Here is a 17,166-nt window from a genome sequence, read left to right as displayed (position 1 = left end):
CAATCACTGCTCAGATATCCAGTTGAGAAAGCCGTTTGCAGTATTGGGGGCGAGCATGACGAAAGAAATCATGGACCTACAGTCATGTAGATATGGTCCTCGATGTTTGCGTTGATTTGACCTTGGTCTAGAAGTAGCATCATGGGTATAGTCGGATACTGGACCCCAGGATGACACCTGAATACTACTGCAATGTTACCAGCGCACATAACAGTACTGGTATCTAGCGAATTACAGCCAGGCCCATCAAAAGACCTTTTATAGCAGTCACCTGTCTCTGCCTCTTCGGACCTACCGATTTCGGTATTTACGGAGATCTGACCTTGGTCCATACCTGGCCATCACCGATATTTCAAATAATACAACCGAGAATGTCAGCTACCGATGACTGCAAGATTTTAAGTACACGTCATAGCCATGGCTTTGACAATTGGCAGCTAAGTCTGTCGCAAGTGCATTCGAGGAAGACACCACTCCCGGATGAGGGGTGGAGATCCTTACCATTTTGTGAGGCGAGTTCAAAGTTATGTAAGACTATTAATCGCAGGAAAAAGGTGTGGAATGAAAAACCAGGGACTTTTCCAATTCAAATGTCTTTGCTCCACGATGAACTTTTCAGACTAGAGACTAGCTGAAATCTCGATACATACGTGATACGGCTGAGACACAAGAGCCCAGGAACCAGGTCTTCGATGAGAAAAATCAAGAAGGCACGGGATTTGATGAATATTTGAGATAGATTTGAGGGAGAAAAACTATTTGAGATATCTTTCAATACGAGGGAACTTGGATTGAAGGCCTGAAGCAGAGGCACGCATTTCATGCCTCCAACATGGTCACAGGCTTCTACGGACAAGAGGCTATTGGTATACGAATATGTAATCAGAGAAGTGGATACCCAATAGGATGGAACATCTATACGATTTATGTGCTGTCAGACATCTCTCTTAGATAGTTCAATCAATCATCAGCTTCTTCGCTTCCGTTATTCTTCTCTGTGACTATTGGCATGAAGTATTAAATAACATCAAGATTTTTTTTCACCCATTCCAAAGTACATCTGCTAGAATAACCCATCTCTGGCAAGAAGATTTTGTGGGGTATCGAACTTAGCTAGACGTCCAGCTTCCAGCACTGCAATTCTGTCAAAATCTATGATTGTGTCAAGCTGTCCAACAGTTAGCTCAACTCACTCACAGACAGAGTATGACCATTCATATCCTGTGAGTCCGGATGATAAACAGAAATAACAACATACTCTGTGAGCGACGCTAAAAACGGTACAGTCACGAAAAGCCTCTCTCATGACCTTTTGCACTCTCTGGTCTGTTTGTGTATCAAGGCTGCTCGTGGCTTCATCCAGGATTAGCACCTGACATTTGCCGTTACTGGTTTGCCTCTTAAGGATTGCCCGTGCCAGACTCAAGAGTTGCTGCTCTCCTTGTGACAGTGGATGGTCCTCGAGGAGCGCATCAAGGCCCCCTCGGGTTTCAATTGCATCCCAGACGCCAATCTGCTTGAGTACAGATGTGATCTCACTGTCACTGGAGAGGCCCATAATGTCAACATTATAGCGGATGGTTCCCAATAGTGTGAACGAGTCTTGTGGCACAGCTATCAGCCTCTCTCGGATTGACCCGGGGGCGATCTTGAGAATCTCAGTCTGATCTATTGTGATATTTCCACGTGAAGGTTCTACAAGGCGTAACATGGTGAGTGCGAGGGAGCTTTTCCCGCTGCAATACAGTGGGTTCATTAGAACCGTGGTGAAATAAATGAGAGTTAGGAGATGGGAAACACGTACCTGCCAGTGCGGCCGCAGATGCCTATCTTTTCTCCGGCGCCTATGCGCATCGAGATGTTGTCCAGGGCCAGTGTACCGTCAGGATAGCGCAGGAAGAGGCCCTGTACATCAAGCTCCCCCTTATCGGGCCAGGACTCAGGCAGTTCTGGGGATGAGCCAGGTAGATCTTCACAAGGTGTCGTCTCAACAAATGACTTAACACGGGCTATCGCTCCGAGCGAGGTCTCAAGAGTGGTCCATGATATGATGAAGTATGATAATAGTTGGTTGAATCCAAGAATATTGTTCAACGCGATGCCGAGGAGGCCCGAGTTTGTGCTGCTACGCAGCTCAACAGCTAGCGTTACCACAACGGTTGCCAATACCATCACCACGATGTCCAAGACTAAATTCAACCAGCGTTGCGCACATAGAAGCATGTAGTACGGCGTTTGAGACTTGTCAAGATGCTGAGTTAGAATCTTTGATGAGGCGTCTTGCCAGCCAAAGGCCCGAATCGTCGGCAGACCTTCGAGGACCTCAGCAAAGTGTGAGTACAATGGGCTTCTAGACTCTAGATCGAGATATCGTAGTTGGCGACTTGTCTTCAGATAAACCTCTTGCAAAAAATAGAGCACGACCAGCGTGGCGGGTATTGTTGTCGCCATGAAAGCAGATCCTGTGGCGATCAGACCAATGGTGGCGATACATCCAAAAATTGCCTCCGCGGAAGACATCACCGCAATTGGAAGGGCCAAATCTATCAAGGTCATATCCTGACTAAAGCGATTCAGGATTGTGCCATTATCAGTGGCGGCCAAAAGTAACCATTGCAAGCGAATGGCCGATTTGGGCATCAGCTTAATGAAGACGAGCCATATGCAGTAAATGGTAAGAAGTGATGCTGCCAGTGCCAAAACCACATAAACGGGTACATACAGAGGGAGATGTCCGCCTCCTGCCGTAGTCCATCTGCTCAGCCACACTTGAGGAAAGTTCTCACCAAATGCTAAGAGGGAATGTCCAACAAGAAACACGACGCAAAGCACAGGGCCGACTGTTCTCGCGTAGTAGGAATACACTGAGAAATCTCCGATCTGTCGAGTTCGATCCATATCTTCGATATCACTAATAGGGTCGGGGCTCGAATCAGTTATGTCCGAATGCTCGTTCAGTTTTTCGTTGAGGTCATTCTGGAAATGTGGATCTGAAGGTTGTCTAGCCTGCCAGAATTTCTTGTTGCGAATGCCCTCAATGCCTGTTGTTTGGAGGTCGACTCGACCGTCTGAAGTGAGAGAGACTATACTATCTGCAAATTCGAGGAGCCGAGCTGTGGTCAGAAATATCGACAGTCAGCATTTAATCCTCGTAAGATCTGAAGGACGAGATACAATTGTGAGTGGTCAGGACCACAGTTGTGCCCAGCCTGCGAAATATCCCGTCACGAGAGAGGAGTCGTTGAATGATCATTTCTTGCGTTTGCGCATCCAACGCACTCATGACATCGTCAAGCAATGCTATATCATTGCGACTGTATACAGAACGAGCTAGAACCTGGAACAGCCATCAGCATTTGTCAAGGTGACACACATCCTGGGAAATCTGCATACCACTCTCTGCTTTTGACCCCCCGAAAGGGCAAGACCTTTACTTCCAATCTCACTTTGGTCACCGTTAGGCCAACGACGAATGTCCTCATCTAAGCAGCATGAATATATGACAGTTTTGTACCACTTCTCGTCGACCTCGCCGTCTGAGATACCGGTGATGCTTTTCTTGATTGTCGTATTGAGCAACCATGGATTCTGGCTGCAATAGGATACTCTGCTCGGTTTGATAGACACGGAGCCCGATAGGCAACCAAGCTCCCCTAGAATGGTTCTCAACAATGTCGTTTTACCCGAGCCAACAGGACCAATAACAATCATCAGGCTGCCTCTGGTGACTTCGAAAGACATGTCATTAAGGGCGGTAGATGCAGCCTTTTGTGAGGGCATGACGGTCACGCTGTCCAAGCCAATGGCAACTTCCGGCTCGGCTTTAACCGAGGTAATCGGTCGAAATTCCTCCATGCCAATTCGGCTATCTTTCACTGGTTCAGATACCATGTATTCGTGAATCCGCTGGAAGCATCCCATGGCAGCTGCTAGTTGGGGCAAGACAGCGAGTAGCTTTTCTGCCGGCGTAGTGACGAGGGTAATAATACTCAGAGCAGTGAAGGCCTTCACCGTAGTGAGGGAGTCATCAGTCTTTGTTTGTGCTTGTACTGCGTAAACAATGAAAGTGATGACAGGCGACCAAATTCGAGGCACACTTGCTGATGGATATCAGGGAGGGAACAACGTAAACATTCAAAGATAGATTGTCTGACCTAGACCGTTTAACCACATAATTCCCCTGAAGAAAGCGCGAGATACAAAGAGTTCTCGTTCGCGGCGCCCCTGCAGGGCTTGGGATAGCTTGCCAGAAAACCCTGAAATCTTGGTAGTTTTGATAGAGCCCAGTACAGAGGATGTATTTTGAATTCTCTTCTGGATTTCAAGATTCCAATTTTGCTGGTTCTCTCCGATTGTCTTCGCTACCAGCTTCTGACCACCCAGACATGCTGTTTCAAGACATAAGTACAGATGCTGCGCATTCTTTGGTGCAGGGCCTGCTGCTTACCTAGAGTTAGAATCAATGGAACCACGCAAGTCGCACCCACTTGTCTTTCAAGAAGCCATGTACCAATTGCCACTTCAATTGTGCGAGCCCAGACGTCATTGAAGTTTTCCAGATGCTCAATAATGCCGTCAATGTCTTTTTGGTGCTGATTAGCATTGCATAATTTCGGTCCGATGTCCTCAGACAGACAAACATGTGCCTCTCACTTACCTGTACTCATCAAAGTGAGAGCTGTGTTTTCCACAAAGAGGTTATCCTGGAGTGTCAAGGTCCTATCATGGATCAATGATATCATTGTGCCACGGAACAAAGTGCTAACTCTGGAAAACCGATGTCTGTAGTGAACGTTGGGAAGCTAGTACTTTGATTAGTGGCTAATGAAATGCGACAAAAAGGCATGCATCGTACCGCCAGCCCAGGGTAAATCAAAAAAGCGGCTCCGATAAGGCTGTATCCACGATTCCGGCTCTCTGGTGTGATTGGGTCTTCTACGTAAACCAAAACTGCCGTAATCATGAATGGTTGGGCGAAAGTGAACCCAATCATACACAGCCGAGGGAAGGCCACAGCGAGAAATTCCCATCAAAAAGAACAGATGAAAGCCCAGGGCAAGGAAAGCATGTTTTCCGTTTTACCTGGGGCGTGTCAGCGTACGACTTCCCCAACTTCAGAGAGTATGTCAGACCATGCTTCTCCCACGCTCTTTTCAGCCTTTCACCTGTACTACCAGAGCTTAGGCCAGGCTCTAGAGCGAAAAGGTCTTGACTCCCAATGATCTTCCGATACCCAGCCAGAAAGAGCCGATTCAGCCACCAGACAAAGCTCAGATTAACAATGCCCCGGGTTGCCTCGGGCGGATACTCTTTATAGGGGGACTTCAGATAAGACGTTTTCTCTCGGTTTTCCAATAAAAGCATAGCAATTTTGATCCCAAGGACCGCACTCTGTACAGCTGCAATGGACACTCGATGTGTAAACCATAGTGTCCGTACCTGTGTCGCATCGAAAAGAATCGAGAAAAGCAGGTATATAGTCAACAGAGAAGAGGGACTTGTTGACTTTGTATCTTCGACACAGGACAGTCCAATGATGATAGTAGAACTGGCGAGGCCTAGAGCAGCAGATGGGATGCTAGTCGACGTCCGCGACGCTACCGATACGCTCCAAAGCACCAGGAGGGATAGTTGGAGGGCGAAATTGATTGAAGAGGCGACCTTTTATATCGTCAGTTGCAGCTCAAAGTGCAGAAAATCTTTGATGACAAGTGTTTCTGACCAACTTCAAAAGATAGCCATGCTTGGATCGCGTCTTTCGTTCACAACGAGACAGGTGGAATAGTCTGGGTGGTCCAGCCAGTAGTAGGATTGTCGAAGGAATGATCGACAGTATAGCCTGCTCGAAGGTGACAGTAAAGTCAAACGGCCTCAGGTGGCTAACGGGCCCGAACGCGTTCTCCGAAGTGGAATTGAAGGCCATTGCTGTCGAAATTTAGACCGGAACTGGCAAGGTTTGAAGATAGATGTGACTGTGACATGGAAATAGCCAGCTTGCGCCTTGAAGATTGGCCAGAGACGTAGCTGCAACAAAGGAACGGAACGATATGAATGAATTTAACATGAATATAAGTATTACAGGAGAGAAGGAAGTAGCGGTGGTAAGCACTGATCCTATGGGCACCTGCTGTCATGTGATCGGGAGATAAGGGCCTTTTCTGGGGTTTCTGGGGTAAAATGGAGTGAGATAACGTAATTCCCGGTCCAGTCGCCCACCCGGTCGGCCCGCCCACCCCAACCAAAACGCGTCAATTAATTCAACCTTTCTTATTCAACCAACCACCATGCCACCAATTCGCGCTCAAAATCGTCAAAAATTGACAGAACAAGAGGGCCGGATATTACTTGCTATCCAGGCTCTTAAAAAGCAGGAAAAATTGACAATTCGCGAGGCAGCACGCATATATGATATCCCACGTTCAACACTACGAGGTCGGCTTAATGGAATTGAAAACCGCGTTGAATTCCGCTCAAATTCCTTTAAATTGACTGAAATTGAGGAGAATTCACTAAAGAATTGGATAATCTCTATGGATATACGTGGAGCGGCACCCCGACCTAGTATGGTGCAAGAAATGGCTAATCTCTTACTCGCGACGCGTGGAATAACCCCGATTCAAACCGTTGGCAAAAATTGGGTCTCAACTTACGTTAAACGACACCCAGAACTCGATACACGGTTCTCAAGACGCTATAATTACGAACGAGCGAAATGCGAGGACCCTAAAATCATTATGGAATGGTTTAATCTGGTTCAAAAGACGATTCAAGAGAATGGTATCCACGAAGATGATATCTATAACTTTGACGAGACCGGTTTCGCGATGGGCTTAACCGCGACCGCAAAGGTTATAACGAGAGCGGAATATTACGGTCGGCGCTCTCTTTTACAACCTGGAAATCGTGAATGGGTAACCTCAATCGAGTCTACGGGCGCGTCTGGGTTTAGCCTCCCTCCAACGGTTATCTTCAAAGGCAAAGTCTTCATCGTAGGTTGGGCTAATGACCTTCCGGACGATTGGCATTTTAAAGTTAGCGCGAATGGATGGACTACGGACGAAATTGGACTTCGTTGGCTTAAAAAGGTCTTTCTTCCCTTAACTTTTCCAAGGATGAAGGGGAAATATCGACTTTTAGTTCTTGACGGTCATGGAAGTCATTTAACTCCAAAATTTGATGAACTTTGCCATCAAAACGACGTGATTCCAATTTGTATGCCACCGCACTCTTCTCATCTTTTACAACCTCTTGATGTGGGTTGTTTTGCCGTTTTAAAGCGCGCGTACGGTCGAATTGTTGAAAATCTTATGCGGGATGGAGTGAACCATATCGACAAGTTAGACTTCCTTAACGCTTTTCCAACCGCCCGAAACGAGGCATTCAAGCCAGAAACTATCAAAAATAGCTTCTTAGCAACAGGATTAGTTCCATATAATCCAGATCGAGTGATTTCAAAGCTTAATATTCGACTTTATACACCTACACCACCACCACCAGCATCTCAAGGCAGCCAAAGCAGCGCGTGGGAACCAAGAACACCATCAAATTCAAAACAACTCCAGAAACAAGCTTCTTCAATTCGAAAGCTCTTATCTAAGAGCCCACCAAATCTTGTGAAAACTGGTCTAGATCAGATATATAAAGGCTTCCAAATAGAGCTGCAAAGGAACGCTTTTCTTACTCGAGAAAATGAGCTCTTACGTGCCGGAATGGAGAAAAAGAAGAAGAAAATGGCAATATCAAAGCAGCAGATAGCTCATCCAGAAGGTCTATCAGTAGCAGAGCTCAAAGAATTAGCCCAAAAGGTTGAAATTCCGCAAATTCAACCTCAAGATGGAGAGCCAACCGGTCAAAATCAAGCTCAAGAACCACGACGTCGAGCTCCACCAAAGTGTTCTAAATGTGGAATTCGAGGGCATAAGATAACGCATTGCCCAAATTTGGCTAGATAGCTTATATATTCAATATTATGTGGATATGGTTGAATTATTCTAGATTGAATTCTAATATGTTGGTTGGGGTGGGCGGGCCGACCGGGTGGGCGACTGGACCGGGAATTACGTTAAGGACTTGGATGACGAAAGCGATGTTGCCTATCCTTCGGTCCTTCACCTGATTACCCTGAAGCCCCTATATTCTTCACCCAAACTCCCTGCACACGCTAAAGCCCTGGGAGTTTCGACTGTCGCTTCGCGATCCTGAGATTCAGGATCAGCCTCCATGGTGCGGGGGACATTGCTAGGACTAGACAAGTCCTTATTCGAGAGCCTGTTAGAATAGGGGGCTATAATGGTCACTCATCTTACTATATGATAATGATGGTGATGGTTTTCTATTAACCTAAAGGCTAATGCTACCTAGTGAAGTGGGTAACCACCGCAACTCATATTACAAGATAGCAGGTTGATCCGACCGGTATGGATACCCTAAGTTTCGATACAAGGATCGAATTGTATATCTGGCATCTCGAGATAGTCTTTGGAATACACGTTTCTACACTCCTCTCATATAATCCCTATAGATTATAGATAGCTCTGGGTATCTCGAGTAACCTGCGTAAGCTTATGTGGTGTTTTGTGCTGCTGAATCGACCAGCACATCTCCGAGTATGCTGCCTTAGAGCGTTCCCCTCTTCACTAGGTGCAGCGCACCTTTTTCGTAGCTGGGCAGGCCCGGCAGCACCCCCGCATAGTGGCCATTACTAGAGGCAAGCTAGATCAGGCAAACGAATTCTACTACTATTACTACCCAATTTGAGCAACTCGAAACGTCGTCGCTGACTCGGGTGCATTGGCAATATCTATCATCTTCGACCAATGCCGGTCTATCGCGCTATCTCATCTGGGCCATCACTCAGCCCCCATGCAGCCCCGACGCGGCCCGACGCGGCCCGACGCAGCCCCGACGCAGTCCCGATGCAGCCCCAATCCTTGTCGTCAAAGCAGCCCCCAAGAAGATGTACAGGCGCGAGTTACCTATCGTATCTCAGATTCCCAGATGCGAAAGCAGAGCACATATCCACCTCATCATAATCTCCTATATTGATTCAATCCACTTACTAGCTTCTCAAAATATAAACTGTCGACAGACTGCTTCCTAAGCCATGAAAGTCACCTTGACACTCAAGCGAGTCCCCTCTCCTGAAGACATTTATTACATCGAAAACTCCCTCAGAGAGATCCATCCCGATATCACAGAGACATCACGCGATAGCCTCAGCATTAGCTATACCGCTCCTACAACTGACATTGAAGCTTTTGGTGATCTTTTCAAATCATGGCTTGGTTCACCGGAATCAATCATGAAGGGCTACTCAATGGTGGAGGACCTTTGATCCATTCCCTCCTCGCTTCCAGCGCGCTCTTTGGAATCACCCAAGCGTTCCCATTGTCAGAGCAGTCAAACACTACCAGCGCCAACTTGATCTCTGACTCCACCTTGCTGCAGACCACATGGTCATTTAACTGCTATTCCGCCTCCAAAGCGTGCAGGGGAACAGGTAACACGTCAGGTGGAAGTTCCTCCAAGCATGCCTGCGCATCGATTGCCGCGGCCGGTTGTACTCGGTACACATTCAACGGAGGGGGAGAGTTCAAATTGTGTCTTTATGAGGAAACAGACTGCGGTGGTACTTTGCTCACAAGTGTTAATGGAGGAAGCGTTACCTGCCTTGATTTGGATAGCCCTAAGAGCTTTAAGGTTGTGATACGCGATACCGATTGCTAGAGATTTGGTCCCTAGACTGGTGAATTACATTCCATCCCAGCAACACCATTACCAAATGTGAATCTTTAAAAGTGGAATGATTTATAGCGATGGAATTATCTTCACTTGCCAAGCCGTGAAATGTACCTGTAGTTTGGTTGGCACACTACCAGAAACTTTAACTCGTGGAAAACATCGGCGATGTGTTCGTAGATTTAAAAGAAGAGGTATCTAGGAAATGGATTTATAATTCGTACCATAGGAATTTAAATGATCGGAGTAGACCTTAACATAGCCCGCCTATAGGCCTAATATTATACTCTATCACTAATGGTAATCTACTACTTATTATCATTCTTCACCAGCCTACTAGTCCACCGTGCGTGCTCCCGTTAACCCAACCCATCGGGCCCAACCTATTTGCCGAAGCCTAGCAATACTACTCTAGATTTTATCATTATTATATTCTCTAAAGTCAATAATATAGCTTATATAAGCTAGTATAGGATTATGCTTTATACATATTTTACTCAATTGATAGTGTCTACTTAGAGAGGGAAGAAGAAAAGCGAAAGCTTTACGGGGATTTTAGTCCAAATTACCCAAACATACCTTTCCTGCACGGGCTAAATCTTCAGGTGAAGAATATTCAGGTAGGTGAATATCTGCCCGGACTGCAATAAGGAGGGCTGAACAGAGCAGCGAGCCGCCCACGCCCGATCCGTGGGCGCTAGGTGACCACAACCTTAGACATTTGTATGTTTTTTTTTACCAACAGATTTGACCTTATTTGTGAATTGGCTGAGATAGAATGAGAACGGGACCAAAATTCTCATTTAGAAGTGGCAATTGGGGCTAGGGTAATAATCTCATGCTTTTTAACTTCCTCTAAGTTGAATTCTAAAAAGAAGATATAAATTAGTAGTCCAAGGCCCTTGAGTTGGTCTATTGTAAGTTTTCTGGATAATGTACAAGGGAGCCCCTCCCCCACTACTTAATACGTGATGGAGCAGGATTATTATTCACCGACTGGTATTATTCCTTTTGAGTACCCTGATATGTCCCTACAAATAGCAGAGTTAGCCTTCCAAGGTCATTCCACACCTTCTGATCCTATCCTAAAAGGTGATTGCCCCATTTTCTCGTACAACCTGCACTGCACTGCGCTGTCAACGAGCGTTCCTCTCTTGACTGTCGATTTGGAATATATACTGGTGTAGAAAAATATCCGAAAACCACTTAAGACGAGCGTCATATATATCACGTTGCATAATTTCATTTGATGCAAGCATTAGGAATAATGGGCGTTTAAAATAATATTACCCATTGTCAGAAGTTTCCCGTTCCCTTAAAAGTAGCCACGTGCTGGGACTCCTAATTTCTAGAAAATCAGATGAGATTTATATTCAAATCCCATAATGGTCTACACTCAGCCAAAATGAAGTAGGCTCAATTTATTTGAGGGTTTTTTTCATGAGCTTATAAAACAGGCCACTGGTCTTTGCGCAAAGATTTATATGGTTTTTGCATCCTGATCTGCTCACGAGTAAACCAGTTGCCATGGAATCCATACGGCACCCTTTGCGGAAGGAAGATCCTCGCTACCACAGTTCTCATATCGAGCGCTTCAATGATCCACAATTCGCTCTTGGCATCTTCCAGAGCTCTTCCATTCTTATCCAGCTGGGCTTCATCAAACATGATAGTCAAGATGTATCCATCGTCTTCAGATCGAGCGTGGCTTCGAGGAACGAAACACGGCTCCTGAGCGCACCACCCTTCCGGGGCTTGAAACACCTTGATGCAATCTTCAGTGTCCTCGCTTTGTAGTATTTCGCCAATCTGTCTCTCATCAACGCAACCATCCACAGCCTTTGTTCCTTTCTCGATTCCCTGCTGTATCAAGATGTTGATATTAACTTTGACAAGGCAATCAATATTCATTGGCTCGCCTGTACTGGATCCAAACATTTTACTTTTTGAAGAACACCCATAAACAAATTTCGGTGTATTCGTAGAGGGTGAAACAACCGGCATTTCAATAGGGATAGCAGACAACGCCCATTGGTGGGTAATAGAGTTTTGAGTGTGATCCGACAGTAAGAATCTGTAGTAGTATAGCCGGCTGTCACTTCCTTGTCCCTTGGAGAGAGGAACCAAGTCTATATCGATAGAGGCCATAGAGTATAGCATGTCGACACCAGTGTAGCGACATGCGACCATATTGACTGCTTCCACTTGGTCGTCTCTAGTAGACTTGCTCGGAATTTCATCCCAAGTGCTAGCAGTATGGAAGATAAAGCAGGGTTCTGTTTCAAACCATCGAAGTAGAGCAGGATCATGGCGGGGGAGAATGCCGAATCGCGATCGCGAGTTTTGATCAAAATGAACTATCGGTCTCCCCCTTAGCATATTGATGGGGTCTAATGACATTGGTAGATCTAGAATGACTGTATGTTTGAGCGAAACGCCAAAGTCATGCATCAATTTCGGACTCGAAATTCCTGAGATGGCAGCATGTAAGGCTGGATTTTGAGACTTTTCTTTCTTTCCGCCGGGAATGACAGAATACCAGACGAACGGAGGTAGAAATGATGACTGAAATGAAATGAGATCGCCGGTGATTCGGTCGATGTGTGGCTATTTTCGTATTAGCAATTTTATCCAATTTCCTTTCGTATTATCACTAACGTGCGCGGTGGTCCAATCTTTCAAAAACCCGAGTAACCCACTGCGACCGAGTAAATTTTCACTAGAACCAGGGGTGGTGTTCTGATAGTCGGTAGAGCTTCCATTAAACCATTCGACAGTCTCCAAATTCGGCAACTGCACCCTCATCGGTGGTCCAGTCTGACAAGTCGCAAGTGTCTTCTTGTCATGGTACACGATCGCCGTATTCGCAACACTAATTTTGCGCACTGGGGGACCGTGGCCGTTCAAGTGAGACCAAATGATGAGAATCAAGAACCGGCAAAGTTGGTAGAATGTCGATAGTGTAGAGGTCAATGGGTTGATTAAGGTCGCCATACTTGGCAATATCGGTGAACGCGTCCATGGCATCGACTTTGTAGCAAGATAGACGTCGGTTAAGATATACTTATTGACAAAACAAGGCTCAATTTTTCCGCGTTGTTCCGTTGTTCGGAACAGAACGCCAGCGAGCATCCCGTCACCATCAAACATGTGTACGTGGCCGGTGAAGTTGTCCCCAAAGGTCGGATTCCCACCGTTTCGAACATACTGGCCACCATGGAGCTCAACGGGAATGGTCCCATAGTATGTGCATAGCTCCAAATTGCGTTGACGTTGAATGGGTGCAAAATTACCTTTCAGAGTTCCTTCACCTTCTAAGCTTGTCTTCCAAAACATTTCTAGATTTTGGGTTCTTGGGGCTGGCTGAAGGGACTGGGGCACTTAGAGGTGACTGTCATTTTACCTTCTCTGGCCCCAAAGCGATTTCAACTGGCTCTCTAATTTGAAGCAGGCATAGAGAAACCGGAATTCGCCCCGTGGTACTGTGTGCAACTTTCCGCATGTGCATGTCTTCATTTCCCGTGTTGGGCAATGTGCAAAACATTGAAGGTAAGTGGCAGTTAGCGGGAGTGATGACGTCACATTCATGACGCCCAGAGTGTCGCGAACAATACCATCACAACTTTACTTCAAAAATCCTGGAAGTGGTTGGGTAAGATTGCAAATTGATCGGGACTTTTTAATCAAGCGATTGCTTGCCATTGGTCAATCGTGGGATCGATGAAGATGCATTTGACGCGCATCATGAAGCCAAAAACCTGGAACGTTGATTGAACCCAGGGAGAAAGATACGAAAACGAGAAGGGCCACTTGTTAGTGGAACGTGTTTTTGCCAAGAATCTAAGACAGGGAGATCTTATTTCCCGAGATCGTCTCTAAATTTTCGAATCCAGATCGGGGAAAACACGGGTATACATTATTTATCGTTACATCCATTTAGACTCCATATGGTTATACGTGTCACGGCTTCAGGTTCTTGTCATTCATATCGCGAACTTGAATACTTTACTTAAAGCAGTCTTGGATCCACGGAGCATCTAGGGGACACATTCATTGGGCCGAGATGATCATGGAGGGAGTAAAGGAGAAGAATAAAAGGGTAGTTGTCGTTGGTACGGACCTAAATGTCCAGTTCAGATGTGCCTATCAAGCTGACATCAATTATGTTCCAGGAGCTGGAGTTGGAGGCATCGCAACAGCCGCCCGACTAGCTAAAGCTGGATTACAAGTGTCAGTGTACGAGAAAAATGACTTCTATGGCGGGAAATGCAGTAACATTGTTCATAATGGCTATGTTAGATTCTTGAAGCCTCCACCTTGAAACTTTCGCTGACATTTATCCCAGCGCTTTGATCGAGGACCTTCGATCATGCTGATGCTCGAAATTTTTGAGGAAACCTTTCAGCATCTGGGAACATCAATGTTTCGAGAAGAAATACAACTTCGTAAATGTGAGCCAAACTGCAAGGTATGGTTTGAGGACGGGGAACACTTCACGACTTCCACCGATATTGCGCACATGAAGTGTGAAATTGAGAGAATTGAAGGACCCGGCGGGGTTAGGCGTTTCATTGCATTTCTCGAAGAGTGTCATCAACATTATCAGCAGAGTGTGATCCATGTGTTGAAAAAAGACTTCCCAGGCTTTTCTTCGCTTCTAAGACCCGCATTTTTGCCTTATCTATTTCAACTACATCCCTTTCAAACTGTTTGGCAAAGGGTCTCCAGCTTTTTCAGATCACACAAGCTCCGTCAAGCCTTTAGCCTTGGAAGCATGTATCTTGGGATGTCGCCTCTTGAGATCCCAGGTACTTACACACTCCTCCAATATGCCGAGTTGGTAGGTGGCATATGGTACCCTGTAGGTGGGTTTCAAGAAGTGAGTCTCTATCTGTATATCTTGAGGGCCAAGCTAAGATTCCAAGGTGGTTGAAAAACTACTGCAGATTGGCACAAGGCTCGGTGTAAAATATCATTTTTCACGTCCAGTAGAAACTGTGACTGTGTCTTGTGGAAAAGCTTTGGGTGTCTCTCTGGAATCGAGCACATTTATTGAAGCCGATGCTGTTGTCATCAATGCCGATTTTAGTTACGCCTGCAAAGAGCTTCTCCCATCCGTCCCATCAACATCGGATGAATTAAGTCGCTCCAAGAACGTCTCTTGCAGCAGCATATCCTTTTACTGGTCGCTTTCGAAAACGTTCCCCCAGTTGGAGACCCACAACATGTTCGTCGAAAGTTCATTTGGACGGCGATCTATGCCTGTATATATGGAGCGCATTTCACCGGCGAAGCCCTCTTTTTATGTCCATGTTCCTTCGAGGATAGACCCAACAGCTGCACCAGCAGGGAAGGATGCGGTCATCGCTCTTGTTTTGGTCGAGAATTTAGGAGATGCAGACCCTTGCCGAGAAGGGTTTGATGATTCAACTCTGGTATCCTACGCGCGTGACCATGTGATCTCTTCTATTGAGAGGCGAACGGGGACCACAGGATTCAAGAAGCTCATTGATCATGAGAGTGTGAACACGCCATCGACATGGCAAGAACATTTCAACTCCGAGAAAGGCGGAATATTTGGCCTCGACCACAGTTTATTCAACATACTCTCTTTTCGACCAAAGATTAAACACGATAGAGTTGCTGGCGTGTATTTCGTTGGCGCCAGCACACATCCTGGAGCTGGAGTTCCGACCTGCCTTGCGGGTGCAAAGCTCACTGCGGATCGAGTCTTGGAAGATCTGAAAGTGTCTGTTCCCTGGGAGTCTTCTAACGCCCAAAGCAGAAATGCTTTTTCATGTTTTTTCATATGGGGTGTTTTCACTCAATCGTCATGCAAGGGCATTTTATTTTCTATTTTCATTTTCATTATCATCGGGGCAGCTTTGGCCAGCAACTCCTAAGATTATGTATTTAACCCTTCCCCTTGACATTTCGCTATGTGTTCTCTACGAACGTGCGAGATGTAACGTGTGTATCAGAATGATATGATTGTGTGGTATGGAGAAGAGAGACTCTGAGTCTATCTAGAGAGAGAGGATATGGTTGTTGCGGTCACCTGACCTAACATTTTCAAAGCTCCGGAGGCAAGAATTAGATCGAATAATCTCTTCCATGAGTTTTTCTGGGTTGCTTTGTCAGAGGTACAGATATTAGTCTTTGATCGATCGATCGATCGATCAACCAACCGGGAGCAGCGGAAGAACACCAGCGATAAGACACAATTTCCCTGATTTATTCGTCTTACATGCAGTCATGGCTCCCATACTATACACTAGGTTCTGTCACCGACCTTGGAAAATGCCAAAACCCGAAGTTACACTGTTATTTGCTAATTTGAAATAAATTACACTGCATCTTTGCAAGGTTACAGGTGTTTGGCTAAGCCCGGGATGCATGCTAGCGCAATTTATCAAGTTTGCAACTAGAGCTATCGCTCAAGCTTTCCGGGTTCTAACCGATCATTTCAACCTGGGCCATGTATCGATCGAGCCAGAGCGATTGGTTTGCTTCTGGTTGCTGGCGCCATTACATTACTCCGGGTAATGTAGTTACACGCGGCATTCTGCAGCGGAAATCGTAAAACGTATCCCTTGATCCTAACTGGAACCGTACAATATTCATTCCAAGTCTCCCTTCCAAGTCTCCCCAAATCAAGGGCCTTCAATACAACAAATTTCCTAGCTTCCTTCCGTCATCCTGATTGGTCAATCTCTAGTCGAAATTACTCGACCTCTCATTCACAGCAAGAGGTCGTTCTCTCTTCCCACTCCTACATTCACTCTGAATGCCTGTGTTTGGTCGGCAAATGTTTATAAAAGTACCTCACAACCAGCATTCGGCATAATGGGGTTTGACTATTGGTTGGTGTATGTCATGCGAAACACGTGATGAATTTCGAAGTTGGACTGAACAATCCTTGTAGCCATTTGACCTGGACGCTCCCGCCTGCGGCGCTACTCACAACAGCCTATTGGCCGTTCTTCTCACGACTGGATATAGCCAGAATATCAATTTTGACCATTGTCAGGTTCATCTCCTTGTTTTGAGAATGACTATTGACGAGTTTAGATTGCGGTTTCTTGCACCATACCATGGGACTCGTATTTGATTCGCAATCGTATCTGGTCCTATCCAGCCGATGCGATTGTCGGGTATACAATATTCGACATTCCATTAGAGGAGATATTCTTTTTCGTCATTCAGACATATATCACGAGCTTGCTTTATATAATCCTGACAAAGAATCTGGTGCTCCCGGCATATTTGCTGCCGAGCAAGGGCGATTTCACCAGTGTATTTGGTCCTGCAGCGTTGGTGGCGGGAACCGGCGTTGGTATTACGTGCATGCTACTTGAAAGCCATCTGAAGTATCTCAGCTTGATCCTAGTATGGACTCTTCCGGTATTGATCTTTCAATGGTGAGGC

At 46.0% G+C, this 17,166-nt stretch overlaps 5 protein-coding genes across 5 annotated transcripts; 3 read left to right on the top strand and 2 right to left on the bottom strand.

Moving 5' to 3' along the window:
- Window positions 1-1,063: 1,063 nt before the first annotated feature.
- Window positions 1,064-5,923, bottom strand: N7484_000353 (ABC transporter integral membrane type 1; the record flags this gene model as incomplete). The annotated part of the gene is made up of 10 exons (XM_057110774.1): window positions 1,064-1,168; window positions 1,259-1,736; window positions 1,805-3,113; window positions 3,175-3,337; window positions 3,394-4,100; window positions 4,155-4,388; window positions 4,448-4,582; window positions 4,658-4,719; window positions 5,102-5,661; window positions 5,723-5,923. The coding sequence occupies 10 exons, from the start codon at window positions 5,921-5,923 to the stop codon at window positions 1,064-1,066; spliced, it is 3,954 nt and encodes a 1,317-aa protein (XP_056978000.1).
- A 3,353-nt stretch (window positions 5,924-9,276) lies between these two features.
- Window positions 9,277-9,726, top strand: N7484_000352 (uncharacterized protein; the record flags this gene model as incomplete). The annotated part of the gene is made up of 1 exon (XM_057110773.1): window positions 9,277-9,726. One exon carries the CDS (start codon window positions 9,277-9,279, stop codon window positions 9,724-9,726), a length of 450 nt encoding a protein of 149 aa, XP_056977999.1.
- Window positions 9,727-11,184: 1,458 nt separating this feature from the next.
- Window positions 11,185-13,074, bottom strand: N7484_000351 (carotenoid oxygenase family protein; the record flags this gene model as incomplete). The annotated part of the gene is made up of 2 exons (XM_057110772.1): window positions 11,185-12,345; window positions 12,397-13,074. The coding sequence occupies 2 exons, from the start codon at window positions 13,072-13,074 to the stop codon at window positions 11,185-11,187; spliced, it is 1,839 nt and encodes a 612-aa protein (XP_056977998.1).
- Window positions 13,075-13,807: 733 nt separating this feature from the next.
- Window positions 13,808-15,641, top strand: N7484_000350 (phytoene desaturase family protein; the record flags this gene model as incomplete). The annotated part of the gene is made up of 4 exons (XM_057110771.1): window positions 13,808-13,850; window positions 13,911-14,032; window positions 14,084-14,617; window positions 14,664-15,641. 4 exons carry the CDS (start codon window positions 13,808-13,810, stop codon window positions 15,639-15,641), a joined length of 1,677 nt encoding a protein of 558 aa, XP_056977997.1.
- A 943-nt stretch (window positions 15,642-16,584) lies between these two features.
- Window positions 16,585-17,163, top strand: N7484_000349 (lycopene cyclase domain-containing protein; the record flags this gene model as incomplete). The annotated part of the gene is made up of 3 exons (XM_057110770.1): window positions 16,585-16,607; window positions 16,664-16,763; window positions 16,810-17,163. 3 exons carry the CDS (start codon window positions 16,585-16,587, stop codon window positions 17,161-17,163), a joined length of 477 nt encoding a protein of 158 aa, XP_056977996.1.
- Between the last annotated feature and the right edge of the window lie 3 nt (window positions 17,164-17,166).

Source organism: Penicillium longicatenatum, assembly GCF_028827895.1.
Source record: "Penicillium longicatenatum strain IBT 33135 chromosome Unknown contig_11_segment0_segment0, whole genome shotgun sequence".
Classification (NCBI taxonomy): domain Eukaryota; kingdom Fungi; phylum Ascomycota; class Eurotiomycetes; order Eurotiales; family Aspergillaceae; genus Penicillium; species Penicillium longicatenatum.
This window is presented reverse-complemented; position numbering and strand designations above follow the sequence as displayed.